This window comes from Neoarius graeffei, chromosome 24 (genome assembly GCF_027579695.1).
Source record: "Neoarius graeffei isolate fNeoGra1 chromosome 24, fNeoGra1.pri, whole genome shotgun sequence".
NCBI classification, from domain to species: Eukaryota; Metazoa; Chordata; class Actinopteri; order Siluriformes; family Ariidae; genus Neoarius; species Neoarius graeffei.
In genome coordinates this window covers 4,252,297-4,280,270 of record NC_083592.1, presented here as the reverse complement: position 1 = coordinate 4,280,270, position 27,974 = coordinate 4,252,297, and the positions used below count along the sequence as shown (strand labels likewise).

General features: G+C 45.1%; 1 protein-coding gene across 1 annotated transcript; it reads right to left on the bottom strand.

The window, feature by feature from the left end:
- Positions 1–39: 39 nt before the first annotated feature.
- Positions 40–27,359, bottom strand: gltpa (glycolipid transfer protein a). Its single transcript, XM_060907859.1, has 5 exons — positions 27,065–27,359; positions 6,143–6,201; positions 5,901–6,034; positions 2,644–2,794; positions 40–2,202 (listed from the first exon to the last, which is right to left on the bottom strand). Exons 1-5 carry the CDS (start codon positions 27,165–27,167, stop codon positions 2,020–2,022), a joined length of 630 nt encoding a protein of 209 aa, XP_060763842.1. The 5' UTR covers positions 27,168–27,359; the 3' UTR covers positions 40–2,019.
- Between the last annotated feature and the right edge of the window lie 615 nt (positions 27,360–27,974).

Below are 27,974 nucleotides of genomic sequence, written 5' to 3'. Positions count from 1 at the left end.
ACTTTAAAGAAACATCACCCAGTGAACAAAGAGAATGAGTTACAAACACAAGGGCAGTTTATTATGCATCATTAACTCACTCATATAAACATCATCTCTCTCTCTCTCTCTCTCTCACACTCACACACACACACACCAAATAGTTTTAAAATCCTCTTAACACTTAATAACACATGACTTAGAAACTGAAATGAAATCACATTACACAAACTCCAGAATCAGAAAAATGTCACATCGCGCCCAAGTTCACCAAAATTCTGCCGTGTGTCAGCATTTTCATCATTTTTCTTTAAACGCTGTACAAAATCAGCCACATGACCTCGGTCCCCCTCACCGGAACCACCAGCAGTCTGTGCTCCTTCCTTCAGGCTTTTATTTATCTGTAACAGGGTCAGATGGAACCATGGTTCTCAGCTTTTCTTCCATTTCTGTGCGTCAGACAGCGCACGGGGACGAACTGCAGCTGTGAGTGAGGGACTGAAGGAATATCGAGCCGCGGGATTTACCCAGGGAGTCTCTGGAGTCAGTCTGGGGTGTTTCACAGCGTCGTGCTGCATCTGTGGCTGAAATCGTGACTGTTTTTAACGCAGGTACTGTACATGGATAAAGATCCTGCACGTTCATCCCTTACTAATGTGAACGTAGGGTCATGTGATCACGAGCAGGAGGTCAGATATGAAGCTCGCTCAGTTACATAACGATTCTTTAATTTTCAGTAACTCCTGGCTCGGGACACAACGGTGTAAAGTTATGTATTTTTTTCATATTTTCATAAATAGAGCCAGCTAAGTTTAATTTAAATAAAAAATGCAAAAGGCAGGTGTAACTAAAAATAATAACTGTAAGAGTAGGGGTGATTATTCAGAATTCCTTCAGGAGTGCGATTAAAAAAAAAAAACAGCCCACACACACACTTCAGGGTCGAGTTACTGACCGCAGTCCGTCTGTTACTCTGCACAGTGCACTGATCCTCCACCATCCTGTATGAGTCTATCCACATTCACTGGATATGAGCAATCACGCGCTCTGATTGGCTACTCTACTACTAGGATATCCGCTCATATACCGTGAGTAGAGAAAAACTAAATGGCGGAGCGCATCAAATCAGATATATCACTATTGTTATCAAGTACTTAAAAGAAACAGAAATAGATAAATGAAAGAATATAGTTTTTTTTCCCCCCAATATCGCCTGTTCCACACTCCAGCCCAGCAGGTGGCGGTAATGCACCTTTAAGTTCATTTGCCAAATCACCAAAAATACCCTAAAGAAAAGAAGATAAAGAAAAAATGGCGGCGCGAGGACGGAAAAAAACTCTACTTGAAAACAAAACCCCCAAAAATACAAAAAAAAAGCAAGAAAATATGGAATGAAAGTATTTGATGGTAAGAACGTATTTTTTATTTTTCAAGAATTATTATTATTATCGCATTTTTCACAAACTGCTCTTGTCATTTCGCCGGTTTGTTTACATTCTAAGCGAAAATGATTTTGTCGGACATTTTGTATAAAGTTTTCTATTTATAGAATTTGCAAAAAATAACAATAAAAATGCTCTGTTTCTCAAAATCCAGTGAATGTGGATAGAATAAAACAGTTATTCCACTCAATCTTGTCGTACATGGATTATAGACGACTCGGTGCTACGCGCCTCGTCGCCTATCAGCTCATGTACGACTCGATTTTGTAGAATAACTGTTAAATATTTGAAGTAGCGTAACCGTAAATGACCTGCACTTTATTATAAATGTTACTTTATTTCTCATAATGTTATAAATAATGTTCTAAGGAGATTGTACCTCATGTCCACTCGCCCTGCAAGACACTGAACACATCAAACTGACAGCGTTTTCACACAGCAGTGTCCTGAATAAGAGTCGGCGCTCTCCTGCGGGACGGACCACGTTTCCAGAACAGAACAGAAAAACAAACAACAAACGAGAGGCTCAGAGGAACCCTGAGAGAGACGTGGTCCGGTCAGAACGCAGATCAGTCCAATCAGAAGGCGGGGCCACAGCTCAGGCTTTGTAGTCGAGTTCAGCGTTCATCTTGGTGTACATCTCGTAGATGACGTCGATGGTGGCGGTGTAGTTGACGAGAAACTGACGCACTTTTTCCAGGCAGTCCTCCTCTTTCACATCACGCCCTTTAGACAGCGCCTTCAGGAAGTCCGACTTATACGGAGCAGCGTACAGCGCCGCCTAGAGAAAGACACAGGAAATGATCCGAACAGGTTTGTCCATTTTACCCAAACAGGTCGGACAGTTTTTAGCCTTCACACCCCTTTAAAAAAATCCCATCAAACCACACAGCAGTGTTATCTGGTGATCCTTTAAACTATTGTTCCTGTGTTTTATTCTCTGCCGTTACAGGAACACTACTGAACCGTTTAAACCTGATCTCGATCCTCTGCCTGTAACCAAATCTCATGCTTCAGAACAGCTGCACTACAGAGGGCATGAAAAAAAATCCAAACACTGCCCTGAGAGATGTGCAGTTTGAAGAGTATAACACATGCAGGCAACATCATACTACACCATAAACTAGCACACTGAACAATAAAACACAATCAGTACGAACAGTGTGGACACTATACTGTAGGTCACCATGGCGATAAGAGTGAGCGTGCAACATGCTCTTACTTTGAAAAGTTTTTGCACGAGCCAGCTGTGGTATTTTCTCAGCGAGATCTCATAGGCTTTAGTGACGTTCACTCTGATCAGGTTGGGGTTGTTCTCATCCTTCTCACCATCCACTAAACTCTGCAGGAAGACCTGAACGAAGCGCAGCGCCCTGAAACCACAAAGAACACACACACACACACACACACACACACACATCCATGAGAACTTATTCTAATACTAATACATCATCGTATATAATGTATTAGTATTATATAATTATCTTAAATAATGTCACTTAAAGCTGTACAGCCTTTCAGATTTTTCAAGCGCAGGTCATGAAAAGAATTTTCCCGACACCTGACTATTTTTGTTTAGTGACTGAAAGCTACTGAATTCAAATCACAGACTTCCGATTTTATTCATTTTTTAATAGAACAATTAATGAATTTATCTCCACATGGCCTGAAATTCTCCGCTATTTTTTCCTGCTTCACCATGACCCATACTTTCTGCCATTTGAAAAGGTCGGGACTGCAGTTTATTCTGATGTGTGGTTTGTGGTGTAAACTCAGGAGGAAGATAAGAACGGGTGTGGAGACGGACGCAGAGCTGCTTGCAGAATATGATTAAACTTGATGTGAATTCACCATTGCCGCTGCCTTTTATTAAATCAGATTTGAGGCTTTTGATTAATTCCTTGCTCTGCACTGTAACTTTTATTCTTGTATTTTATCTTTTATTCTATTTTAGCTTTTTTCTATTCTCTTACTGTTTTTTATTTTACTTGAATGTCTGTTTATAATGTGTTTCTTCCTCTGTCCGTTCACCAACACACTTTTTTTCCCTGTCAGTGCGACTGTAATGCATGATGGGATATACTGCTTGGTTAGTGCCCATCGGTGGTACACTACTTTTTACGGTGCATTGTGGGATACTCCGAGTCCACTGTACAGGGTGTAATAATTCTCACTATACATTTGGACAACACTACAAAATGGCGAACCTCCAGACTGAGTAGTGAGTGATTTCGGACACAGCGGAGGCCTTTCCTGGAGACTGATTTTGTACCAAGTCATGATTACAGTCGCCTGTTTTAAATCACACCATTAGTTAATAGTAATACCTCATTTCCAGCCCAAAATTTCCCCGTCCGTACTTTTTTTGGAATGTGTTGCAGGTCTGAAACTCAGGAATGGCTGTGGATTAACAAGTGAAATGAAGTTGGCCAACAAAACAGGAAATATCTCGGGGTCATTCTGTCTGCAATCAAATTACATTTAGAAATCACTGCGTTCTTTCTTTTTTAATTTGAATTTTCCACACCGTCCCGATGTTCTCTGATCTGGGGTTGTACCTTTAGTGAACTCTACAGATCACAGCCCACAGCCATAAACCTCAATCCAGAGGAGTAAGATCTCACACGAGTCAATAAAAAGTTGTGGGAATGAGTGTGTGTGTGTGTGTTTTACTTTCCTGAAGTTTGTGTGACGGTGATTTACATGGAGAGCGTAAACAGTGGTTTAAACAGAACCAGCTAGCAGGAAATGTTGTATGGACCAAACTGTGTTGGCTCGATGACTGGATCAGAACATCTCCAGAACTTGTGAGGTGTTTCCAGGATGCAGAGGTTGGTGCCCAAGTCAGGACACACAGTGCAGTTAACTGTGTATGGAGCTGCGTTGCTACAGACTGGTCAGAGTCGCCATACCGACGCCTGTCCACTGACAAACACACCTACAGCAGGTACATACACCCCTTCAGGGCAATGGCCTCCTTCAGCAGGATAATTCTCCCGGACACACTACAGAAACTCTTCAGGACTGGTTTGATTCACTCCAGATTCCCCGGATCTCAGTCTGTTTGAGAAGCTGTAGGATGTTCTGGACAAACAAGTCCGATCCACAGAGGCTCCACCTCACACCTTACAGGACTTAAAGCTGTACTGCCTTTCAGATTTTTCAAGTGTAGGTCATAAAAAGAATTTTCCCCGACACCCAATTATTTTTGTTTAGTGACCGACAGCTACTGAATTTGAATCACAGACTTCCAATTTTATTAGTTTTTTTAAAATAGAACAATTAATGAATTTATCTCCACATGGCCCTAAATTCTCTGCTATTTTTTCCTGCTTCACCATGACCCAATACAAGATACTCCATCATGCATCACATCACGTGGTGGGCTTTCCCCGTTCACGCAAGGCATTGTGGGATACAAATTTGAAACAGGAGAGAAAAATGGAGGACACGAGTGTGCGAATGAAACGTGAAAGAGCGACTACAGTAACGGAAAGAAAGCGAGAAGAAGAAAAGACGTTGTTATATACGAAGGAAAGGAAACGCAGGACCAAACTAATAAATATGGGTGCTGAGCGAGCACCTCGGTGTGATCAGCTGTTCGTTTAGCGACAGAATGATGGAACTGTCAGTGCACGCTCAAAGGGAAACCTGTAGATGGCAGTAATGCAACACTGTGGATGCCAGCTGCCGTAAAACCCAAAAGAAGAAGAAGGTAAACCTGCGCATGCGCACACGGACTTCCTCTGTCTGCTTGACTGCGCAAAGCGAGTGATTTCATGCACATTATTTGCTTTAATCCCCTCAAATTAAATCACTTCCCAGCCACAGAAATAAACAGATCACAATGACCACATTTCAGACGGAACTAAATTTCACTTATTTTATAAAATCAAAAGGCCGTCTAGCTTTAAATCTTGAATATGTGTCCTATTAAACCCATCTAATTAAGTTATTCCATAAAATTGAGTCGTTCATGAGCTGATAGCGCTATAATCCGCGTACGATGAGATTGAGTGGAATAACTGTTTTATTCTCTCCACGTTCACTGGATTTTGAGAAACTGAGCATTCTTATTTTTTTGCAAATTCGATAAATAAAAACTTTGTACAAAACGTCCGACAAAATCATTTCTGCTTAGAATGTAAACAAACCAGCGAAATGACAGGAGCGATTTGTGAAAAATGCGATAATAATAATAATTTTTGAAAAATAAAAAAAAGATACGTTCTTACTATCAAATATTTTTATTCCATATTTTGTTGCTTTTTGTTTTGTAATTTTTGGAGTTTTGTTTTCGAGTCGAGTTTTTATTTTGTCCTCGGTTGCTTCAGCAACATGCTCCACCATTTTGTTTTTCTCTAGTCAGTGTATATGAGCTGATATCCTAGTAGTAGAGTAGCCAATCAGAGCGTGCGATTGCTCATATCCAGTGAATGTGGAGAGAATAAACACATATTATTGTATAATACTACTCACCTTTTGAGCCACATGAGTGAGAGTGTAGCTCCGACTCTGGGCCACTCGGCCGTGTACATCTCCTTCTCCGCCTCCAGGATCTGCTGCAGCGTCCTGAATCGACTCGGGTTGCTGTCGTACACTGCCTTGATTTTCTTAGAGGGAACAAAAAACACCACAATTGGACCTTTAAACTCAAGTGATTCTGATAATCTGTATTCTGCCGTCCTGTGCTAGTCGTCTCCCAACTGATCTGTACTCACAGTTATGTTACCAGTGATGTCGGCCTTAATGGGGGCAAAAACAGTGGAGCCGAGACAATCTGAAAGGAGACAAAGTAAAGTGAGAGCACGCAGGCGGAGCTGCTTAAACTGATTAACGTGTATATCCGCATTTCACTGCTCATCATGCACTGATGAACGCAAAAGTTCCATTAATCATGAAGAATAGCAAACCATCAAAACAAGCCCTGAAGAAAGTTCTGGAAAAGTATAAACAAAAAAATCCTAAATTTTGTTCATCCTGCAGAGTCACAATAAATCCGTTATTAAAGAAAATAAAGAACACACAACCCAAGCTGTTCACTCCATATCAGGGAGCAGGTAAAGAGGAAATTACAGCAGCAACCAAGAGGCCAAAGGCGACCCTCAATATGATGCTCCCACCACCATGCTTCATATATCCTAGCCTCGTTATTATATTGTGTCATGAAATTCAGTATTTCATGATAGGACGAGATCATCTGTAGCTTGCTATCATTAGCATAGTGTTGTGTTTTGAAACTACTGGAACGTTTAACATGTACATTTTATATTCCACCAAACTCCCAGCTTTAAAATAAACAACGATCAGCCAAGTGAACCTCTCAGAGACCGATCTTTGAGATTTGTACTGAACTTGGACTGACCTTCAGCATTTAGCGTATGAAATAAAGGGCTGAAGAACGTCTCTGAATAATTAAGCACCTTCAGAGAGCATGACAGATTTGTGAACGCAGCAACGCCGAGGCATGAATTTTTCAGTGCCCCCACAAAGGAGACGAGACGGTTATCGCGGCACAAATCAGGACCTGGGGTTAATGAGCTTAACGTACACATGAACAAAAGCAAAAGACGTGTCGTAACCTGATTCTGTCAGGCAGAACGTGCTGCTCACATTCACCACCAGTGAATAAGTTCGCACGAGAGGAAGTGAAAGGAACTTCACTGAAGGGGGCAAAAAACTGCCCTTCCTGTGAGTGAGGGATGATTTTGATCAGACATTCTTTTACTGTAATTCAGTAAGTTTAATCCACTGTGCTCTATTTTCTGCAAAAACAAGGTTTATTTTTCTGGTTAACATTATTGGGGGCTATTTACTTTGGACACGAGATCATTTTATCCTGCTGCTTTCAGTTCTGGGTTCTGAGGGTGATTTTGGTGGTTTGATTGGACACTCACTTCTTAAATAGAAGGAGAGGATCTGCATTGACTGGATGCTCACTTCTTGAAAGGAAAGAGGGTAGCTGATTGGACTGTGTACGTCTTAAAGGGAAGGAGAGGTGCTGATTGGATTGGATGCTGTTCTTAAAGGGAAGGAGAGGAGCTGATTGGATTGGACGCTGTTCTTAAAGGGACGGAGAGGAGCTGATTGGATTGGATGCTGTTCTTAAAGGGAAGGAGAGGAGCTGATTGGATTGGACGCTGTTCTTAAAGGGACGGAGAGGAGCTGATTGGATTGGATGCTGTTCTTAAAGGGAAGGAGAGGAGCTGATTGGATTGGACGCTGTTCTTAAAGGGAAGGAGAGGAGCTGATTGGATTGGACGCTGTTCTTAAAGGGAAGGAGAGGAGCTGATTGGATTGGACGCTGTTCTTAAGGGGACGGAGAGGAGCTGATTGGATTGGACGCTGTTCTTAAAGAGAAGGAGAGGAGCTGATTGGATTGTGTACGTCTTAAAGGGAAGGAGAGGAGCTGATTGGATTGGACGCTGTTCTTAAAGGGAAGGAGAGGAGCGGATTGGATTGGATGCTGTTCTTAAAGGGAAGGAGAGGAGCTGATTGGATTGCGTACGTCTTAAAGGGAAGGAGAGGAGCTGATTGGATTGGATGCTGTTCTTAAAGGGAAGGAGAGGAGCTGATTGGATTGGACGCTGTTCTTAAAGGGAAGGAGAGGAGCTGATTGGATTGGACGCTGTTCTTAAAGAGAAGGAGAGGAGCTGATTGGATTGGACACCGTTCTTAAAGGGAAGGAGAGGTGCTGATTGGATTGGACACCGTTCTTAAAGGGAAGGAGAGGAGCTGATTGGATTGGACGCTGTTCTTAAAGGGAAGGAGAGGAGCTGATTGGATTGGACGCCGTTCTTAAAGGGAAGGAGAGGTGCTGATTGGATTGGACACCGTTCTTAAAGGGAAGGAGAGGAGCTGATTGGATTGGACGCTGTTATTAAGGGGATGGAGAGGAGCTGATTGGATTGGACGCTGTTCTTAAAGGGGTGGAGAGAAGCTGATTGGATTGCGTACGTCTTAAAGGGAAGTAGAGGAGCTAATTGGATTGGACATTGTTCTTAAAGGGACGGAGAGGAGCTGATTGGATTGGACGCTGTTATTAAGGGGATGGAGAGGAGCTGATTGGATTGGACGCTGTTCTTAAAGGGGTGGAGAGAAGCTGATTGGATTGCGTACATCTTAAAGGGAAGGAGAGGAGCTGATTGGATTGCGTACGTCTTAAAGGGAAGGAGAGGAGCTGATTGGATTGGACGCTGTTCTTAAAGGGGTGGAGAGAAGCTGATTGGATTGCGTACATCTTAAAGGGAAGGAGAGGAGCTGATTGGATTGCGTACGTCTTAAAGGGAAGGAGAGGAGCTGATTGGATTGGATGCTGTTCTTAAAGGGAAGGAGAGGAGCTGATTGGATGTCATACGTCTTAAAGTGAAGGAGAGGAGCTGATTGGATTGGATGCGGTTCTTAAAGGGAAGGAGAGGAGCTGATTGGATTGGACGCTGTTCTTAAGGGGATGGAGAGGAGCTGATTGGATTGGACGCTGTTCTTAAAGAGAAGCAGAGGAGCTGATTGGATTGGACGCTGTTCTTAAAGGGAAGGAGAGGAGCTGATTGGATTGGACGCTGTTCTTAAAGGGAAGGAGAGGAGCTGATTGGATTGGACGCTGTTGTTAAAGGGACGGAGAGGATCTGATTGGATTGGACGCTGTTCTTAAAGGGAAGGAGAGGAACTGATTGGATTGGACGATGTTCTTAAAGGGAAGGAGAGGAGCTGATTGGATTGCACACTGTTCTTAAAGGGAAGGAGAGGAGCTGATTGGACTGGAGACTGTTCTTAAGGGGACGGAGAGGAGCTGATTGGATTGGACGCTGTTCTTAAAGAGAAGGAAAGGAGCTGATTGGATTGCGTATGTCTTAAAGGGAAGGAGAGGAGCTGATTGGATTGGACGCTGTTCTTAAAGGGAAGGAGAGGAGCTGATTGGATTGGATGCTGTTCTTAAAGGGAAGGAGAGGAGCTGATTGGATTGCGTACGTCTTAAAGGGAAGGAGAGGAGCTGATTGGATTGGACGCTGTTCTTAAAGGGAAGGATAGGAGCTGATTGGATTGGACGCTGTTCTTAAAGGGAAGGAGAGGAGCTGATTGGATTGCGTACATCTTAAAGGGAAGGAGAGGAGCTGATTGGATTGGACGCTGTTCTTAAAGGGAAGGAAAGGAGCTGATTGGATTGGACGCTGCTCTTAAAGGGAAGGAGAGGAGCTGATTGGATTGGACACCGTTCTTAAAGGGAAGGAGAGGAGCTGATTGGATTGGATGCTGTTCTTAAGGGGATGGAGAGGAGCTGATTGGATTGGACGCTGTTCTTAAAGAGAAGGAGAGGAGCTGATTGGATTGGACGCTGTTCTTAAAGGGGTGGAGAGAAGCTGATTGGATTGCGTACATCTTAAAGGGAAGGAGAGGAGCTGATTGGATTGCGTATGTCTTAAAGGGAAGGAGAGGAGCTGATTGGATTGGATGCTGTTCTTAAAGGGAAGGAGAGGAGCTGATTGGATGTCATACGTCTTAAAGTGAAGGAGAGGAGCTGATTGGATTGGATGCGGTTCTTAAAGGGAAGGAGAGGAGCTGATTGGATTGGACGCTGTTCTTAAGGGGATGGAGAGGAGCTGATTGGATTGGACGCTGTTCTTAAAGAGAAGCAGAGGAGCTGATTGGATTGGACGCTGTTCTTAAAGGGAAGGAGAGGAGCTGATTGGATTGGACGCTGTTCTTAAAGGGAAGGAGAGGAGCTGATTGGATTGGACGCTGTTGTTAAAGGGATGGAGAGGATCTGATTGGATTGGACGCTGTTCTTAAAGGGAAGGAGAGGAACTGATTGGATTGGACGCTGTTCTTAAAGGGAAGGAGAGGAGCTGATTGGATTGCACACTGTTCTTAAAGGGAAGGAGAGGAGCTGATTGGACTGGAGACTGTTCTTAAGGGGACGGAGAGGAGCTGATTGGATTGGACGCTGTTCTTAAAGAGAAGGAAAGGAGCTGATTGGATTGCGTATGTCTTAAAGGGAAGGAGAGGAGCTGATTGGATTGGACGCTGTTCTTAAAGGGAAGGAGAGGAGCTGATTGGATTGGATGCTGTTCTTAAAGGGAAGGAGAGGAGCTGATTGGATTGCGTACGTCTTAAAGGGAAGGAGAGGAGCTGATTGGATTGGACGCTGTTCTTAAAGGGAAGGATAGGAGCTGATTGGATTGGACGCTGTTCTTAAAGGGAAGGAGAGGAGCTGATTGGATTGGACGCTGTTCTTAAAGGGAAGGAGAGGAACTGATTGGATTGGACGCTGTTCTTAAAGGGATGGAGAGGAGCTGATTGGATTGCACACTGTTCTTAAAGGGAAGGAGAGGAGCTGATTGGACTGGAGACTGTTCTTAAGGGGACGGAGAGGAGCTGATTGGATTGGACGCTGTTCTTAAGGGGATGGAGAGGAGCTGATTGGATTGGACGCTGTTCTTAAAGAGAAGCAGAGGAGCTGATTGGATTGGACGCTGTTCTTAAAGGGAAGGAGAGGAGCTGATTGGATTGGACGCTGTTCTTAAAGGGAAGGAGAGGAGCTGATTGGATTGGACGCTGTTGTTAAAGGGACGGAGAGGATCTGATTGGATTGGACGCTGTTCTTAAAGGGAAGGAGAGGAACTGATTGGATTGGACGCTGTTCTTAAAGGGAAGGAGAGGAGCTGATTGGATTGCACACTGTTCTTAAAGGGAAGGAGAGGAGCTGATTGGACTGGAGACTGTTCTTAAGGGGACGGAGAGGAGCTGATTGGATTGGACGCTGTTCTTAAAGAGAAGGAAAGGAGCTGATTGGATTGCGTATGTCTTAAAGGGAAGGAGAGGAGCTGATTGGATTGGACGCTGTTCTTAAAGGGAAGGAGAGGAGCTGATTGGATTGGATGCTGTTCTTAAAGGGAAGGAGAGGAGCTGATTGGATTGCGTACGTCTTAAAGGGAAGGAGAGGAGCTGATTGGATTGGACGCTGTTCTTAAAGGGAAGGATAGGAGCTGATTGGATTGGACGCTGTTCTTAAAGGGAAGGAGAGGAGCTGATTGGATTGCGTACATCTTAAAGGGAAGGAGAGGAGCTGATTGGATTGGACGCTGTTCTTAAAGGGAAGGAAAGGAGCTGATTGGATTGGACGCTGTTCTTAAAGGGAAGGAGAGGAGCTGATTGGATTGGACACCGTTCTTAAAGGGAAGGAGAGGAGCTGATTGGATTGGATGCTGTTCTTAAGGGGATGGAGAGGAGCTGATTGGATTGGACGCTGTTCTTAAAGAGAAGGAGAGGAGCTGATTGGATTGGACGCTGTTCTTAAAGGGGTGGAGAGAAGCTGATTGGATTGCGTACATCTTAAAGGGAAGGAGAGGAGCTGATTGGATTGCGTATGTCTTAAAGGGAAGGAGAGGAGCTGATTGGATTGGATGCTGTTCTTAAAGGGAAGGAGAGGAGCTGATTGGATGTCATACGTCTTAAAGTGAAGGAGAGGAGCTGATTGGATTGGATGCGGTTCTTAAAGGGAAGGAGAGGAGCTGATTGGATTGGACGCTGTTCTTAAGGGGATGGAGAGGAGCTGATTGGATTGGACGCTGTTCTTAAAGAGAAGCAGAGGAGCTGATTGGATTGGACGCTGTTCTTAAAGGGAAGGAGAGGAGCTGATTGGATTGGACGCTGTTGTGAAAGGGATGGAGAGGATCTGATTGGATTGGACGCTGTTCTTAAAGGGAAGGAGAGGAACTGATTGGATTGGACGCTGTTCTTAAAGGGAAGGAGAGGAGCTGATTGGATTGCACACTGTTCTTAAAGGGAAGGAGAGGAGCTGATTGGACTGGAGACTGTTCTTAAGGGGACGGAGAGGAGCTGATTGGATTGGACGCTGTTCTTAAAGAGAAGGAAAGGAGCTGATTGGATTGCGTATGTCTTAAAGGGAAGGAGAGGAGCTGATTGGATTGGACGCTGTTCTTAAAGGGAAGGAGAGGAGCTGATTGGATTGGATGCTGTTCTTAAAGGGAAGGAGAGGAGCTGATTGGATTGCGTACGTCTTAAAGGGAAGGAGAGGAGCTGATTGGATTGGACGCTGTTCTTAAAGGGAAGGATAGGAGCTGATTGGATTGGACGCTGTTCTTAAAGGGAAGGAGAGGAGCTGATTGGATTGCGTACGTCTTAAAGGGAAGGAGAGGAGCTGATTGGATTGGACGCTGTTCTTAAAGGGAAGGAAAGGAGCTGATTGGATTGGACGCTGTTCTTAAAGGGAAGGAGAGGAGCTGATTGGATTGGACACCGTTCTTAAAGGGAAGGAGAGGAGCTGATTGGATTGGATGCTGTTCTTAAGGGGATGGAGAGGAGCTGATTGGATTGGACGCTGTTCTTAAAGAGAAGGAGAGGAGCTGATTGGATTGGACGCTGTTCTTAAAGGGGTGGAGAGAAGCTGATTGGATTGCGTACATCTTAAAGGGAAGGAGAGGAGCTGATTGGATTGCGTATGTCTTAAAGGGAAGGAGAGGAGCTGATTGGATTGGATGCTGTTCTTAAAGGGAAGGAGAGGAGCTGATTGGATGTCATACGTCTTAAAGTGAAGGAGAGGAGCTGATTGGATTGGATGCGGTTCTTAAAGGGAAGGAGAGGAGCTGATTGGATTGGACGCTGTTCTTAAGGGGATGGAGAGGAGCTGATTGGATTGGACGCTGTTCTTAAAGAGAAGCAGAGGAGCTGATTGGATTGGACGCTGTTCTTAAAGGGAAGGAGAGGAGCTGATTGGATTGGACGCTGTTCTTAAAGGGAAGGAGAGGAGCTGATTGGATTGGACGCTGTTGTTAAAGGGACGGAGAGGATCTGATTGGATTGGACGCTGTTCTTAAAGGGAAGGAGAGGAACTGATTGGATTGGACGCTGTTCTTAAAGGGAAGGAGAGGAGCTGATTGGATTGCACACTGTTCTTAAAGGGAAGGAGAGGAGCTGATTGGACTGGAGACTGTTCTTAAGGGGACGGAGAGGAGCTGATTGGATTGGACGCTGTTCTTAAAGAGAAGGAAAGGAGCTGATTGGATTGCGTATGTCTTAAAGGGAAGGAGAGGAGCTGATTGGATTGGACGCTGTTCTTAAAGGGAAGGAGAGGAGCTGATTGGATTGGATGCTGTTCTTAAAGGGAAGGAGAGGAGCTGATTGGATTGCGTACGTCTTAAAGGGAAGGAGAGGAGCTGATTGGATTGGACGCTGTTCTTAAAGGGAAGGATAGGAGCTGATTGGATTGGACGCTGTTCTTAAAGGGAAGGAGAGGAGCTGATTGGATTGCGTACATCTTAAAGGGAAGGAGAGGAGCTGATTGGATTGGACGCTGTTCTTAAAGGGAAGGAAAGGAGCTGATTGGATTGGACGCTGTTCTTAAAGGGAAGGAGAGGAGCTGATTGGATTGGACACCGTTCTTAAAGGGAAGGAGAGGAGCTGATTGGATTGGATGCTGTTCTTAAGGGGATGGAGAGGAGCTGATTGGATTGGACGCTGTTCTTAAAGAGAAGGAGAGGAGCTGATTGGATTGGACGCTGTTCTTAAAGGGGTGGAGAGAAGCTGATTGGATTGCGTACATCTTAAAGGGAAGGAGAGGAGCTGATTGGATTGCGTATGTCTTAAAGGGAAGGAGAGGAGCTGATTGGATTGGATGCTGTTCTTAAAGGGAAGGAGAGGAGCTGATTGGATGTCATACGTCTTAAAGTGAAGGAGAGGAGCTGATTGGATTGGATGCGGTTCTTAAAGGGAAGGAGAGGAGCTGATTGGATTGGACGCTGTTCTTAAGGGGATGGAGAGGAGCTGATTGGATTGGACGCTGTTCTTAAAGAGAAGCAGAGGAGCTGATTGGATTGGACGCTGTTCTTAAAGGGAAGGAGAGGAGCTGATTGGATTGGACGCTGTTGTGAAAGGGATGGAGAGGATCTGATTGGATTGGACGCTGTTCTTAAAGGGAAGGAGAGGAACTGATTGGATTGGACGCTGTTCTTAAAGGGAAGGAGAGGAGCTGATTGGATTGCACACTGTTCTTAAAGGGAAGGAGAGGAGCTGATTGGACTGGAGACTGTTCTTAAGGGGACGGAGAGGAGCTGATTGGATTGGACGCTGTTCTTAAAGAGAAGGAAAGGAGCTGATTGGATTGCGTATGTCTTAAAGGGAAGGAGAGGAGCTGATTGGATTGGACGCTGTTCTTAAAGGGAAGGAGAGGAGCTGATTGGATTGGATGCTGTTCTTAAAGGGAAGGAGAGGAGCTGATTGGATTGCGTACGTCTTAAAGGGAAGGAGAGGAGCTGATTGGATTGGACGCTGTTCTTAAAGGGAAGGATAGGAGCTGATTGGATTGGACGCTGTTCTTAAAGGGAAGGAGAGGAGCTGATTGGATTGCGTACGTCTTAAAGGGAAGGAGAGGAGCTGATTGGATTGGACGCTGTTCTTAAAGGGAAGGAAAGGAGCTGATTGGATTGGACGCTGTTCTTAAAGGGAAGGAGAGGAGCTGATTGGATTGGACACCGTTCTTAAAGGGAAGGAGAGGAGCTGATTGGATTGGATGCTGTTCTTAAGGGGATGGAGAGGAGCTGATTGGATTGGACGCTGTTCTTAAAGAGAAGGAGAGGAGCTGATTGGATTGGACGCTGTTCTTAAAGGGGTGGAGAGAAGCTGATTGGATTGCGTACATCTTAAAGGGAAGGAGAGGAGCTGATTGGATTGCGTATGTCTTAAAGGGAAGGAGAGGAGCTGATTGGATTGGATGCTGTTCTTAAAGGGAAGGAGAGGAGCTGATTGGATGTCATACGTCTTAAAGTGAAGGAGAGGAGCTGATTGGATTGGATGCGGTTCTTAAAGGGAAGGAGAGGAGCTGATTGGATTGGACGCTGTTCTTAAGGGGATGGAGAGGAGCTGATTGGATTGGACGCTGTTCTTAAAGAGAAGCAGAGGAGCTGATTGGATTGGACGCTGTTCTTAAAGGGAAGGAGAGGAGCTGATTGGATTGGACGCTGTTCTTAAAGGGAAGGAGAGGAGCTGATTGGATTGGACGCTGTTGTTAAAGGGACGGAGAGGATCTGATTGGATTGGACGCTGTTCTTAAAGGGAAGGAGAGGAACTGATTGGATTGGACGCTGTTCTTAAAGGGAAGGAGAGGAGCTGATTGGATTGCACACTGTTCTTAAAGGGAAGGAGAGGAGCTGATTGGACTGGAGACTGTTCTTAAGGGGACGGAGAGGAGCTGATTGGATTGGACGCTGTTCTTAAAGAGAAGGAAAGGAGCTGATTGGATTGCGTATGTCTTAAAGGGAAGGAGAGGAGCTGATTGGATTGGACGCTGTTCTTAAAGGGAAGGAGAGGAGCTGATTGGATTGGATGCTGTTCTTAAAGGGAAGGAGAGGAGCTGATTGGATTGCGTACGTCTTAAAGGGAAGGAGAGGAGCTGATTGGATTGGACGCTGTTCTTAAAGGGAAGGAGAGGAGCTGATTGGATTGGACGCTGTTCTTAAAGGGAAGGAGAGGAGCTGATTGGATTGCGTACGTCTTAAAGGGAAGCAGAGGAGCTGATTGGATTGGACGCTGTTCTTAAAGGGAAGGAAAGGAGCTGATTGGATTGGACGCTGTTCTTAAAGGGAAGGAGAGGAGCTGATTGGATTGGACACCGTTCTTAAAGGGAAGGAGAGGAGCTGATTGGATTGGATGCTGTTCTTAAGGGGATGGAGAGGAGCTGATTGGATTGGACGCTGTTCTTAAAGAGAAGGAGAGGAGCTGATTGGATTGGACGCTGTTCTTAAAGGGGTGGAGAGAAGCTGATTGGATTGCGTACATCTTAAAGGGAAGGAGAGGAGCTGAATGGATTGCGTATGTCTTAAAGGGAAGGAGAGGAGCTGATTGGATTGGATGCTGTTCTTAAAGGGAAGGAGAGGAGCTGATTGGATGTCATACGTCTTAAAGTGAAGGAGAGGAGCTGATTGGATTGGATGCGGTTCTTAAAGGGAAGGAGAGGAGCTGATTGGATTGGACGCTGTTCTTAAGGGGATGGAGAGGAGCTGATTGGATTGGACGCTGTTCTTAAAGAGAAGCAGAGGAGCTGATTGGATTGGACGCTGTTCTTAAAGGGAAGGAGAGGAGCTGATTGGATTGGACGCTGTTCTTAAAGGGAAGGAGAGGAGCTGATTGGATTGGACGCTGTTGTAAAAGGGACGGAGAGGATCTTATTGGATTGGACGCTGTTCTTAAAGGGAAGGAGAGGAACTGATTGGATTGGACGCTGTTCTTAAAGGGAAGGAGAGGAGCTGATTGGATTGCACACTGTTCTTAAAGGGAAGGAGAGGAGCTGATTGGACTGGAGACTGTTCTTAAGGGGACGGAGAGGAGCTGATTGGATTGGACGCTGTTCTTAAAGAGAAGGAAAGGAGCTGATTGGATTGCGTATGTCTTAAAGGGAAGGAGAGGAGCTGATTGGATTGGACGCTGTTCTTAAAGGGAAGGAGAGGAGCTGATTGGATTGGATGCTGTTCTTAAAGGGAAGGAGAGGAGCTGATTGGATTGCGTAAGTCTTAAAGGGAAGGAGAGGAGCTGATTGGATTGGACGCTGTTCTTAAAGGGAAGGAGAGGAGCTGATTGGATTGGACGCTGTTCTTAAAGGGAAGGAGAGGAGCTGATTGGATTGCGTACGTCTTAAAGGGAAGGAGAGGAGCTGATTGGATTGGACGCTGTTCTTAAAGGGAAGGAGAGGAGCTGATTGGATTGGACGCTGTTCTTAAAGGGAAGGAGAGGAGCTGATTGGATTGGACACCGTTCTTAAAGGGAAGGAGAGGAGCTGATTGGATTGGATGCTGTTCTTAAGGGGATGGAGAGGAGCTGATTGGATTGGACGCTGTTCTTAAAGAGAAGGAGAGGAGCTGATTGGATTGGACGCTGTTCTTAAAGGGGTGGAGAGAAGCTGATTTGATTGCGTATGTCTTAAAGGGAAGGAGAGGAGCTGATTGGATTGGACGCTGTTCTTAAAGGGAAGGAGAGGAGCTGATTGGATTGGATGTTGTTCTTAAAGGGAAGGAGAGGAGCTGATTGGATTGGACGCTGTTCTTAAAGGGGTGGAGAGAAGCTGATTGGATTGCGTACATCTTAAAGGGAAGGAGAGGAGCTGATTGGATTGGACGATGTTCTTAAAGGGGTGGAGAGGAGCTGATTGGATTGGACGCTGTTCTTAAAGGGGTGGAGAGAAGCTGATTGGATTGCATACATCTCAAAGGGAAGGAGAGGAGGTGATGGGATTGCGTACGTCTTAAAGGGAAGGAGAGGAGCTGATTGGATTGGATGCTGTTCTTAAAGGGAAGGAGAGGAGCTGATTGGATGTCATACGTCTTAAAGGGAAGGAGAGGAGCTGATTGGATTGGATGCGGTTCTTAAAGGGAAGGAGAGGAGCTGATTGGATTGAACGCTGTTCTTAAGGGGACGGAGAGGAGCTGATTGGATTGGACGCTGTACTTAAAGAGAAGCAGAGGAGCTGATTGGATTGGATGCTGTTCTTAAAGGGAAGGAGAGGAGCTGATTGGATTGGACGCTGTTCTTAAAGGGAAGGAGAGGAGCTGATTGGATTGGACGCTGTTCTTAAAGGGAAGGAGAGGAGCTGATTGGATTGGATGCTGTTCTTAAAGGGGTGGAGAGGAGCTGATTGGATTGGACGCTGTTCTTAAAGGGGTGGAGAGAAGCTGATTGGATTGCATACATCTTAAAGGGAAGGAGAGGAGGTGATGGGATTGCGTACGTCTTAAAGGGAAGGAGAGGAGCTGATTGGATTGGACGCTGTTCTTAAAGGGAAGTAGAGGAGCTGATTGGATTGGACGCTGTTCTTAAAGAGAAGCAGAGGAGCTGATTGGATTGGACGCTGTTCTTAAAGGGAAGGAGAGGAGCTGATTGGACTGGAGACTGTTCTTAAGGGGACGGAGAGGAGCTGATTGGATTGGACGCTGTTCTTAAAGAGAAGGAAAGGAGCTGATTGGATTGCGTATGTCTTAAAGGGAAGGAGAGGAGCTGATTGGATTGGACGCTGTTCTTAAAGGGAAGGAGAGGAGCTGATTGGATTGGATGCTGTTCTTAAAGGGAAGGAGAGGAGCTGATTGGATTGGACGCTTTTCTTAAAGGGAAGGAGAGGAGCTGATTGGATTGCGTACGTCTTAAAGGAAGGAGAGGAGCTGATTGGATTGGACGCTGTTCTTAAAGGGAAGGAGAGGAGCTGATTGGATTGGACGCTTTTCTTAAAGGGAAGGAGAGGAGCTGATTGGATTGCGTACGTCTTAAAGGGAAGGAGAGGAGCTGATTGGATTGGACGCTGTTCTTAAAGGGAAGGAGAGGAGCTGATTGGATTGGACGCTGTTCTTAAAGGGAAGGAGAGGAGCTGATTGGATTGGACACCGTTCTTAAAGGGAAGGAGAGGAGCTGATTGGATTGGACGCTGTTCTTAAGGGGATGGAGAGGAGCTGATTGGATTGGACGCTGTTCTTAAAGAGAAGGAGAGGAGCTGATTGGATTGGACGCTGTTCTTAAAGGGGTGGAGAGAAGCTGATTGGATTGCGTATGTCTTAAAGGGAAGGAGAGGAGCTGATTGGATTGGACGCTGTTCTTAAAGGGAAGGAGAGGAGCTAATTGGATTGGATGTTGTTCTTAAAGGGAAGGAGAGGAGCTGATTGGATTGGACGCTGTTCTTAAAGGGGTGGAGAGAAGCTGATTGGATTGCGTACATCTTAAAGGGAAGGAGAGGAGCTGATTGGATTGGACGCTGTTCTTAAAGGGGTGGAGAGGAGCTGATTGGATTGGACGCTGTTCTTAAAGGGATGGAGAGAAGCTGATTGGATTGCATACATCTTAAAGGGAAGGAGAGGAGGTGATGGGATTGCGTACGTCTTAAAGGGAAGGAGAGGAGCTGATTGGATTGGACGCTGTTCTTAAAGGGAAGGAGAGGAGCTGATTGGATGTCATACGTCTTAAAGGGAAGGAGAGGAGCTGATTGGATTGGATGCGGTTCTTAAAGGGAAGGAGAGGAGCTGATTGGATTGAACGCTGTTCTTAAGGGGACGGAGAGGAGCTGATTGGATTGGACGCTGTTCTTAAAGAGAAGCAGAGGAGCTGATTGGATTGGATGCTGTTCTTAAAGGGAAGGAGAGGAGCTGATTGGATTGGACGCTGTTCTTAAAGGGAAGGAGAGGAGCTGATTGGATTGGATGTTGTTCTTAAAGGGAAGGAGAGGAGCTGATTGGATTGGACGCTGTTCTTAAAGGGGTGGAGAGAAGCTGATTGGATTGCGTACATCTTAAAGGGAAGGAGAGGAGCTGATTGGATTGGACGCTGTTCTTAAAGGGGTGGAGAGGAGCTGATTGGATTGGACGCTGTTCTTAAAGGGGTGGAGAGAAGCTGATTGGATTGCATACATCTTAAAGGGAAGGAGAGGAGGTGATGGGATTGCGTACGTCTTAAAGGGAAGGAGAGGAGCTGATTGGATTGGACGCTGTTCTTAAAGGGAAGGAGAGGAGCTTATTGGATGTCATACGTCTTAAAGGGAAGGAGAGGAGCTGATTGGATTGGATGCGGTTCTTAAAGGGAAGGAGAGGAGCTGATTGGATTGGACGCTGTTCTTAAGGGGACGGAGAGGAGCTGATTGGATTGGATGCTGTTCTTAAAGAGAAGCAGAGGAGCTGATTGGATTGGATGCTGTTCTTAAAGGGAAGGAGAGGAGCTGATTGGATTGGACGCTGTTCTTAAAGGGAAGGAGAGGAGCTGATTGGATTGGATGTTGTTCTTAAAGGGAAGGAGAGGAGCTGATTGGATTGGATGCTGTTCTTAAAGGGAACGAGAGGAGCTGATTGGATTGCGTACATCTTAAAGGGAAGGAGAGGAGCTGATTGGATTGGACGCTGTTCTTAAGGGGACGGAGAGGAGCTGATTGGATTGGACGCTGTTCTTAAAGGGAAGAAGAGGAGCTGATTGGATTGGATGCGGTTCTTAAAGGGAAGGAGAGGAGCTGATTGGATTGGACGCTGTTCTTAAAGGGAAGGAGAGGAGCTGATTGGATTGCATACGTCTTAAAGGGAAGGAGAGGAGCTGATTGGATTGGACGCTGTTCTTAAGGGGACAGAGAGGAGCTGATTGGATTGGACGTTGTTCTTAAAGGGAAGGAGAGGAGCTGATTGGATTGGATGCTGTTCTTAAAGGGAAGGAGAGGAGCTGATTGGATTGGATGCTGTTCTTAAAGGGAAGGAGAGGAGCTGATTGGATTGCGTACGTCTTAAAGGGAAGGAGAGGAGCTGATTGGATTGGATGCTGTTCTTAAGGGGACGGAGAGGAGCTGATTGGATTGGACGCTGTTCTTAAAGAGAAGGAGAGGAGCTATTTGGATTGCGTACATCTTAAAGGGAAGGAGAGGAGCTGATTGGATTGGACGCTGTTCTTAAGGGGAAGGAGAGGAGCTGATTGGATTGGACGCTGTTCTTAAAGGGGTGAAGAGGAGCTGATTGGATTGCATATGTCTTAAAGGGAAGGAGAGGAGCTGATAGGATTGCGTATGTCTTAAAGGGAAGGAGAGGAGCTGATGGGATTGCGTACGTCTTAAAGGGAAGGAGAGGAGCTGATTGGATTGGATGCTGTTCTTAAGGGGACGGAGAGGAGCTGATTGGATTGGACGCTGTTCTTAAAGAGAAGGAGAGGAGCTATTTGGATTGCGTACATCTTAAAGGGAAGGAGAGGAGCTGATTGGATTGGACGCTGTTCTTAAGGGGAAGGAGAGGAGCTGATTGGATTGGACGCTGTTCTTAAAGGGGTGAAGAGGAGCTGATTGGATTGCATATGTCTTAAAGGGAAGGAGAGGAGCTGATAGGATTGCGTATGTCTTAAAGGGAAGGAGAGGAGCTGATGGGATTGCGTACGTCTTAAAGGGAAAGAGAGGAGCTGATTGGATTGGACGCTGTTCTTAAAGGGAAGGAGAGGAGCTGATTGGATTGGATGCTGTTCTTAAAGGGAAGGAGAGGAGCTGATTGGATTGGACGCTGTTCTTAAAGGGAAGAAGAGGAGCTGATTGGATTGGATGCGGTTCTTAAAGGGAAGGAGAGGAGCTGATTGGATTGGACGCTGTTCTTAAAGGGAAGGAGAGGAGCTGATTGGATTGCGTACGTCTTAAAGGGAAGGAGAGGAGCTGATTGGATTGGACGCTGTTCTTAAGGGGACAGAGAGGAGCTGATTGGATTGGACGTTGTTCTTAAAGGGAAGGAGAGGAGCTGATTGGATTGGATGCTGTTCTTAAAGGGAAGGAGAGGAGCTGATTGGATTGGATGCTGTTCTTAAAGGGAAGGAGAGGAGCTGATTGGATTGCGTACGTCTTAAAGGGAAGGAGAGGAGCTGATTGGATTGGATGTTGTTCTTAAGGGGACGGAGAGGAGCTGATTGGATTGGACGCTGTTATTAAAGAGAAGGAGAGGAGCTATTTGGATTGCGTACATCTTAAAGGGAAGGAGAGGAGCTGATTGGATTGGACGCTGTTCTTAAGGGGAAGGAGAGGAGCTGATTGGATTGGACGCTGTTCTTAAAGGGGTGAAGAGGAGCTGATTGGATTGCATATGTCTTAAAGGGAAGGAGAGGAGCTGATAGGATTGCGTATGTCTTAAAGGGAAGGAGAGGAGCTGATGGGATTGCGTACGTCTTAAAGGGAAAGAGAGGAGCTGATTGGATTGGACGCTGTTCTTAAAGGGAAGGAGAGGAGCTGATTGGATTGGATGCTGTTCTTAAAGGGAAGGAGAGGAGCTGATTGGATTGGATGCTGTTCTTAAAGGGTAGGAGAGGAGCTGATTGGATTGGACGCTGTTCTTAAAGAGAAGGAGAGGAGCTGATTGGATGTCGTACGTCTTAAAGGGAAGAAGAGGAGCTGATTGGATTGGACGCTGTTCTTAAAGGGAAGGAGAGGAGCTGATTGGATTGGATGCTGTTCTTAAAGGGACGAAGAGGAGCTGATTGGATCGCGGAGCTGATTTTCACATTGCTCTGTACATCAGGTCACAAAGAGGCGAAACGATGAACACTGTGTCTTTGTTTATTTGAGTTTATTATCAGAATATTTAATTGTTCATGGGAACAAAATAGCATCAGAATATTTTGTGTAATTGATCATCACTGTCTGATTGTCTGAATGTAATAATACTGTAATAGCCACCTTACTGCAGCTACAGATGTGCAACATTTTAGTAGTAAAGTGTGCAGGAAACAAGCGTATATTCAAAAGTACGTAGGTGACCAGATATTTAGAAACGAGCCCCATGCGGTTGGAGTGGGATGAGCTCTGAAACCTGATCAGCGGGGTTGGTCTGGCAGCGCGGTGGGGGATCTGAGGGAGCGTGTCCTGCAGGGACAGTGAGCCTGGGTGAGACTCGCCATCCGCTGACAGCCTTCAGCACACACACTGTGTCCGGCCTGGGCTCGGGTCGTGTCCTGTTACGCATGAGTTCTACACCTTCTCCCTTTGTGGTTTCTCTTTCCTCAGTGTGAATGTGTTCGTTATGAGTCAACCGTTTTCACTGCATCCACTCAGTAAACAATGGGCGGTTTGTTGTTCTTTCTCTCGTTTGTTCTGCACTGTTCATGCTTGATAAAAATCACCGCACCACCCCCACCAACACACACACACACAAACACGCACCTTTCATTGTGCTTACATGTATTACACACTAATTATGTTGCTTTAACCCCGGGTTGTCAGAGAGTTGCGGTCCCAGAGGGCCGCTGTCCTCTTTACTCTTCTCTCAGGTGCTAATTAGCAGCTACAGCGACCCAGGTGTGTAAACGAAGGTGTGTATCTCAGGGGTGTACCCACAGCATGAGGCGTCCCTGACTCAGTTTTGGCCTTTAACAAGTGCCAGACTTGAGCTACAACTAACAATCAGTTTGTCATTTTGATTACTTTTTCACTTAATTAGCATAATAACTCATTTTAAAAGCCCTGTGATGACCTGGCGACTTGTCCAGGGTGTACCCCGCCTTTCACCCGTAGTCAGCTGGGATAGGCTCCAGCTCGCCTGCGACCCTATAGAACAGGATAAAGCGGCTACAGATAATGAGATGAGATGAGATGAGAAGAACTCATTTTAAATGTACAACAAATCTGACGCTTTAATGTTACAAGAAAACCGACAGTGCTCCAGGGATCATCGATATTTTTAACGATTACAAACTCCAACAGGAAGGAGCTCTTTAGAGCTTTAAAACTGGAAAATGTTAACAGTTTGTACGGATTTTAAACATTTTCAATGTCAAATGAAATAATAATGAACTCAGTTTCTCAACGCATCTCAGTCTGTCATTTTGCAAACCTACACTCACTTTATTAGGAACACCCCTACATTCACCCACCTGCTGTTTTGTTTTCTGCAGTTCTCTCTAAGCAGACGATCGCTTGATGCGTCAAATCACGCAGACACAAATCAAGAGCTTCAGTTCGCAACGTTCACAAGGTTCAAACATCAGAACGGGAAAAATTGTGATCTCACAGTGAAGCGTGACTTTACTTCACTGTGGTATGGGTGTCGAGTGAGTGAGAGACAGTTCTGCGGGTGGAAAAAACAAACAAATGGACAGATTCAAGGTGGTTCGAGATTTTTTTTTTTGTTAGGAAGGATATAGTAACTGGGGCGGCATGGTGGTGTAGTGGTTAGCGCTGTTGCCTCACAGCAAGAAGGTCCGGGTTCGAGCCCCGTGGCCGGCGAGGGCCTTTCTGTGTGGAGTTTGCATGTTCTCCCTGTGTCTGCTTGGGTTTCCTCCGGGTGCTCCGGTTTCCCCCACAGTCCAAAGACATGCAGGTTAGGTTAACTGGTGACTCTAAATTGAGCGTAGGTGTGAATGTGAGTGTGAATGGTTGTCTGTGTCTATGTGTCAGCCCTGTGATGACCTGGCGACTTGTCCAGGGTGTACCCCGCCTTTCGCCCGTAGTCAGCTGGGATAGGCTCCAGCTCGCCTGCGACCCTGTAGAACAGGATAAAGCGGCTAGAGATAATGAGATGAGATGGGATATAATCACTCTTTACAACCGTGGTGAGCAGGAAAGCATCTCAGCATGCAACAGGAGAAAGAAGAACACGTTGGGTTCCACTCCTGGAGCCAAGAACATGGCTCTGAGAAGCAAGAATGAGTTCCTATTAAAGTGGCCAGTGAGTGTGTACACATCATGTCATAGACACGTCTTCAAGTAGCTTTAAGATATGCACTTTTTTTTTTTAATATAACTGCAAAAAGGCGTGTCCAGCTCCAGGAATGATTCTGACCCGATCACGCCGTCACATCAGGTGCCGTTCTGAACGTCTTGTTGTTCACAAAATGAAGTCTCTCGTCCATATTAGACTTTACTCCAGAGCCAACAGTATTCTTCATGCCATTCTGTGAGCTTCAGACTCGGTCTTTGGGTCGAGAACACCGGCACAATGAGGCCTGGCATCTAATCCGGATGTCTGGTTCAGGTGGTGAATCCATTTGAAAGCGTTTTTCATATGCATGAATAGCACAACGCCGCAAACAAAGCCTGCTTGGACGGAGCCCAAAGCAATCCGACGCCGCGTCAATCAATTTTCGCAACTTAAAATTGAGACCTGATGATTAAGTTACCCAAGCAAACGGGCCTCTTTACTGTCAAGCGATCCGGGGAAATCTGATCCGAAAACAAAGCCAATAATGCCTGTTTTGAACCTACTGCTTTTCAGCAAGTGTCACAATCAGGAATGGAAAATCCCACAAGGCTGCAAATCAAGCTGGACACTCAGATAACGAGGGCAGGGTGGTGCTTAGGGACGAACAAAAGTCAGTAAATTAATTGGAGACAAAGCAGCTCGATAGTGCGGATGCTCCAGTAGACACGGGTCAGAACTGTCGCTCCATACCACCAGAACATTTTCTCATGGCTTTAATATTATTATATTACACACTGACAGGACACACAGAGTTTTCAGTGCTTCGAGTTCCTTTTCAAACTTTAACCAACTCATTTCACAGAACATTAAACAGTGTGTCGGATCGGATCAGAGGAGTTTACACCGGGTCGGGGTTTAACCATCACCAAAGTTGTTTATCCAGCAGAAGAAAAGAGAAAATACAACAATCGGTAAATTTACATTCCTGACTCGTGTTACAAAAGTTCATAATTATTACATCATTCATATTATACCGAAGAAGAATATAATAAGCAGGGAATAAACAGGAAGTTGATGATTTTCCTATAACAGCATGTCCCGAGTGTTTTATTCCTCTGATACTGTAACAATCCACGAACGCTAATGATTTCTTATTTATTTATTTAAGAACACAGTGTATTTTTGTCCTTTTGTAGCTACATGTAATGTTGTGGAAAGTCTGAGAAATGAGTTAGTTCCTGTTATCTATCATTCCCTCACCAGCTTCTCTCCAAGACTCTTTACTTTCATATTAAATAAACGTCTTCTTGCAGAAAACATCACCAGATCAAGGGTTTACAGGAGCAGCGCTATAGTATAGTAATAATAATAATAGAAGAAACCTTTATTTGTCACATGCACACTTCAAGCACAGTGAAATTCATCCTCTGCATTAAACCCATCTGAAGCAGTGAACACACACATGCACACGCACCCAGAGCAGTGGGCAGCCACACCAGAGCACCTGGGGAGCAGTCAGGGGTTCGGTACCTTGCTCAAGGGCACCTCAGCCCAAGGCCACCTCACGTCAACCTAACTGCATGTCTTTGGACTGTAGGGGAAACCGGAGGAAACCCAGGTAGACACGAGGAGAACATGCAAACTCCACACAGAAAGGCCCTCACCGGCTCCTGGGTTCGAACACAAAACCTTCTTGCTGTGAGGCGACCATGCTAACCACTATACCACTATATTGGGACTGAAACAGATAAAGGACGCATAAGACACATGAAGCGCATTCACTGATGAGGTCGAGATACCGCATTCTGATACAGTGAAGAAAAATAAAATCTAAAAGTCGATGGTTCGGAGATGAACCAGGTTTATTTATATTACTTTATGTGAAAGGACACTGACTGGGACTAAAACTGAGCAAAAATATTTACTGTAGGTGTTTTTTTTTTTCCTGAGTGAGTTCATGATTTGATAATAACACCCTAATAACACTATAATAATAATAATAATAATAATAATAATAATAATAATAATAATAATAATAAAGACAGGAGTAAACAGTCCTGGTTGTGTTTCTTCATCCCACCTTTCCGTTTTCATTCAGCTGGTTTTCATCTTTAATTATTTATGGCTGATGAATGTGAGGAAGATTAGCAGTAATTACTGAGCTCAGTATCTCATACAAAACATTCTACAACAACAACAGCATTACAAAATAAGCATGTTGACTTTTGACTTAAGCCTAAATGTTGAAACTTGTTCCTGGGTAAAGTTTGGGCCGTTTCGGTTTCCAAGCAGAGTATATGTTCGAATCCCAAACCTCCCCCATCCGGACCCAGGCGCACTGAGTACAGCAGGGTGGAGTTCATGACCAGGTCCAGGTGATCCTGGGTGGTGCTTTAACATATTACACTGCATTCCTCCAGGGCTTCGTCACTCCCTCCTACACCCTGCTGAGTGCACGCACTGTGAGTTGGGGATTGAACCACCGCGGGAATAAAACCGACCGACTCGGTGAAAGAAACTTACCGAAGAAAGGCGGAAGGTGGGAAACTGCGTCGAGGAAGGGTCGAGTCTCCACCTGTTTGTCGGCAGGGAGCTGCCTGAACTGGTGCTCCATCAGCAGAGCCATGACGAGAGAGAGAGAGAGAGAATATGAATGTAAAAGGTGTGAAACCCGCACTGAGCTCGCGCCACTTCCCCGCACCGATTATTCGACTTCCTTCTGTGTTTAAACCGAACCGAATCGAACCGGACCCAGCAGCCACTGGCAGCTCCCCGATTATTTCAGGCAGCAGCAGATTTTATTAAACAGGTGAACAACTGGAGAGCCAATCAGGGTAAAGGGGGCGGGGCGATGAGTGCAGTTTTACCTGTTCCACAGTATCCTCATACTCTCAACTGTTTTAACCCTTTGAGGCAAAACTATGCACACCCCTTCTAATGCACAACATGGGTCAGAAATGACCCGCATTCATTTTCCAGGTTATTTCATGCTGACTGAGTTTTTCTTTGCTCTACCTTTTGAAATCAATTTATTTTATGATTGAATATTCCAAGTATTCTTTAAATATCTTGTTTTTAATTACCACAAATCATTAATTTAATTTTTTCTTTCCTACTTTATGAACAAAAATACTTTTTATATTACTACACATAAGTGTGATTTAAAATTAAATGTCTTAATACTATAATAATAATTTGTTTCAAGTAATTACTTTAGCAGTGAATGGGGCCAGTTATTTATTTATTAACTATGTAGTTAGGTAAGCCAACTACAATAAAATTAGCTAACTAAAGTAGAATATGTCAACAGCTCGGTAGCTAATAGTAATTACTGTAACTTTCTGACAAGTAATCTACTCACTCTCAAGGGAACCTAAACATCATCAATTTTTTTCTAAGGTAATGTTAGAACAATTGAAAAACATTACTTGCA

Bases quoted from the DNA above. Each gene is read 5' to 3' on its own strand.
- gltpa (XM_060907859.1), bottom strand. From the start codon at position 27,167: ATGGCTCTGCTGATGGAGCACCAGTTCAGGCAGCTCCCTGCCGACAAA. The intron at 2,795-5,900 runs GTGAGTAGTATT...TTGTGGTTTCAG, and splicing joins TCACTCATGTGGCTCAAAAG to GGCGCTGCGCTTCGTTCAGG. The intron at 2,203-2,643 runs GTAAGAGCATGT...GTCTTTCTCTAG, and splicing joins TCGTGCAAAAACTTTTCAAA to GCGGCGCTGTACGCTGCTCC.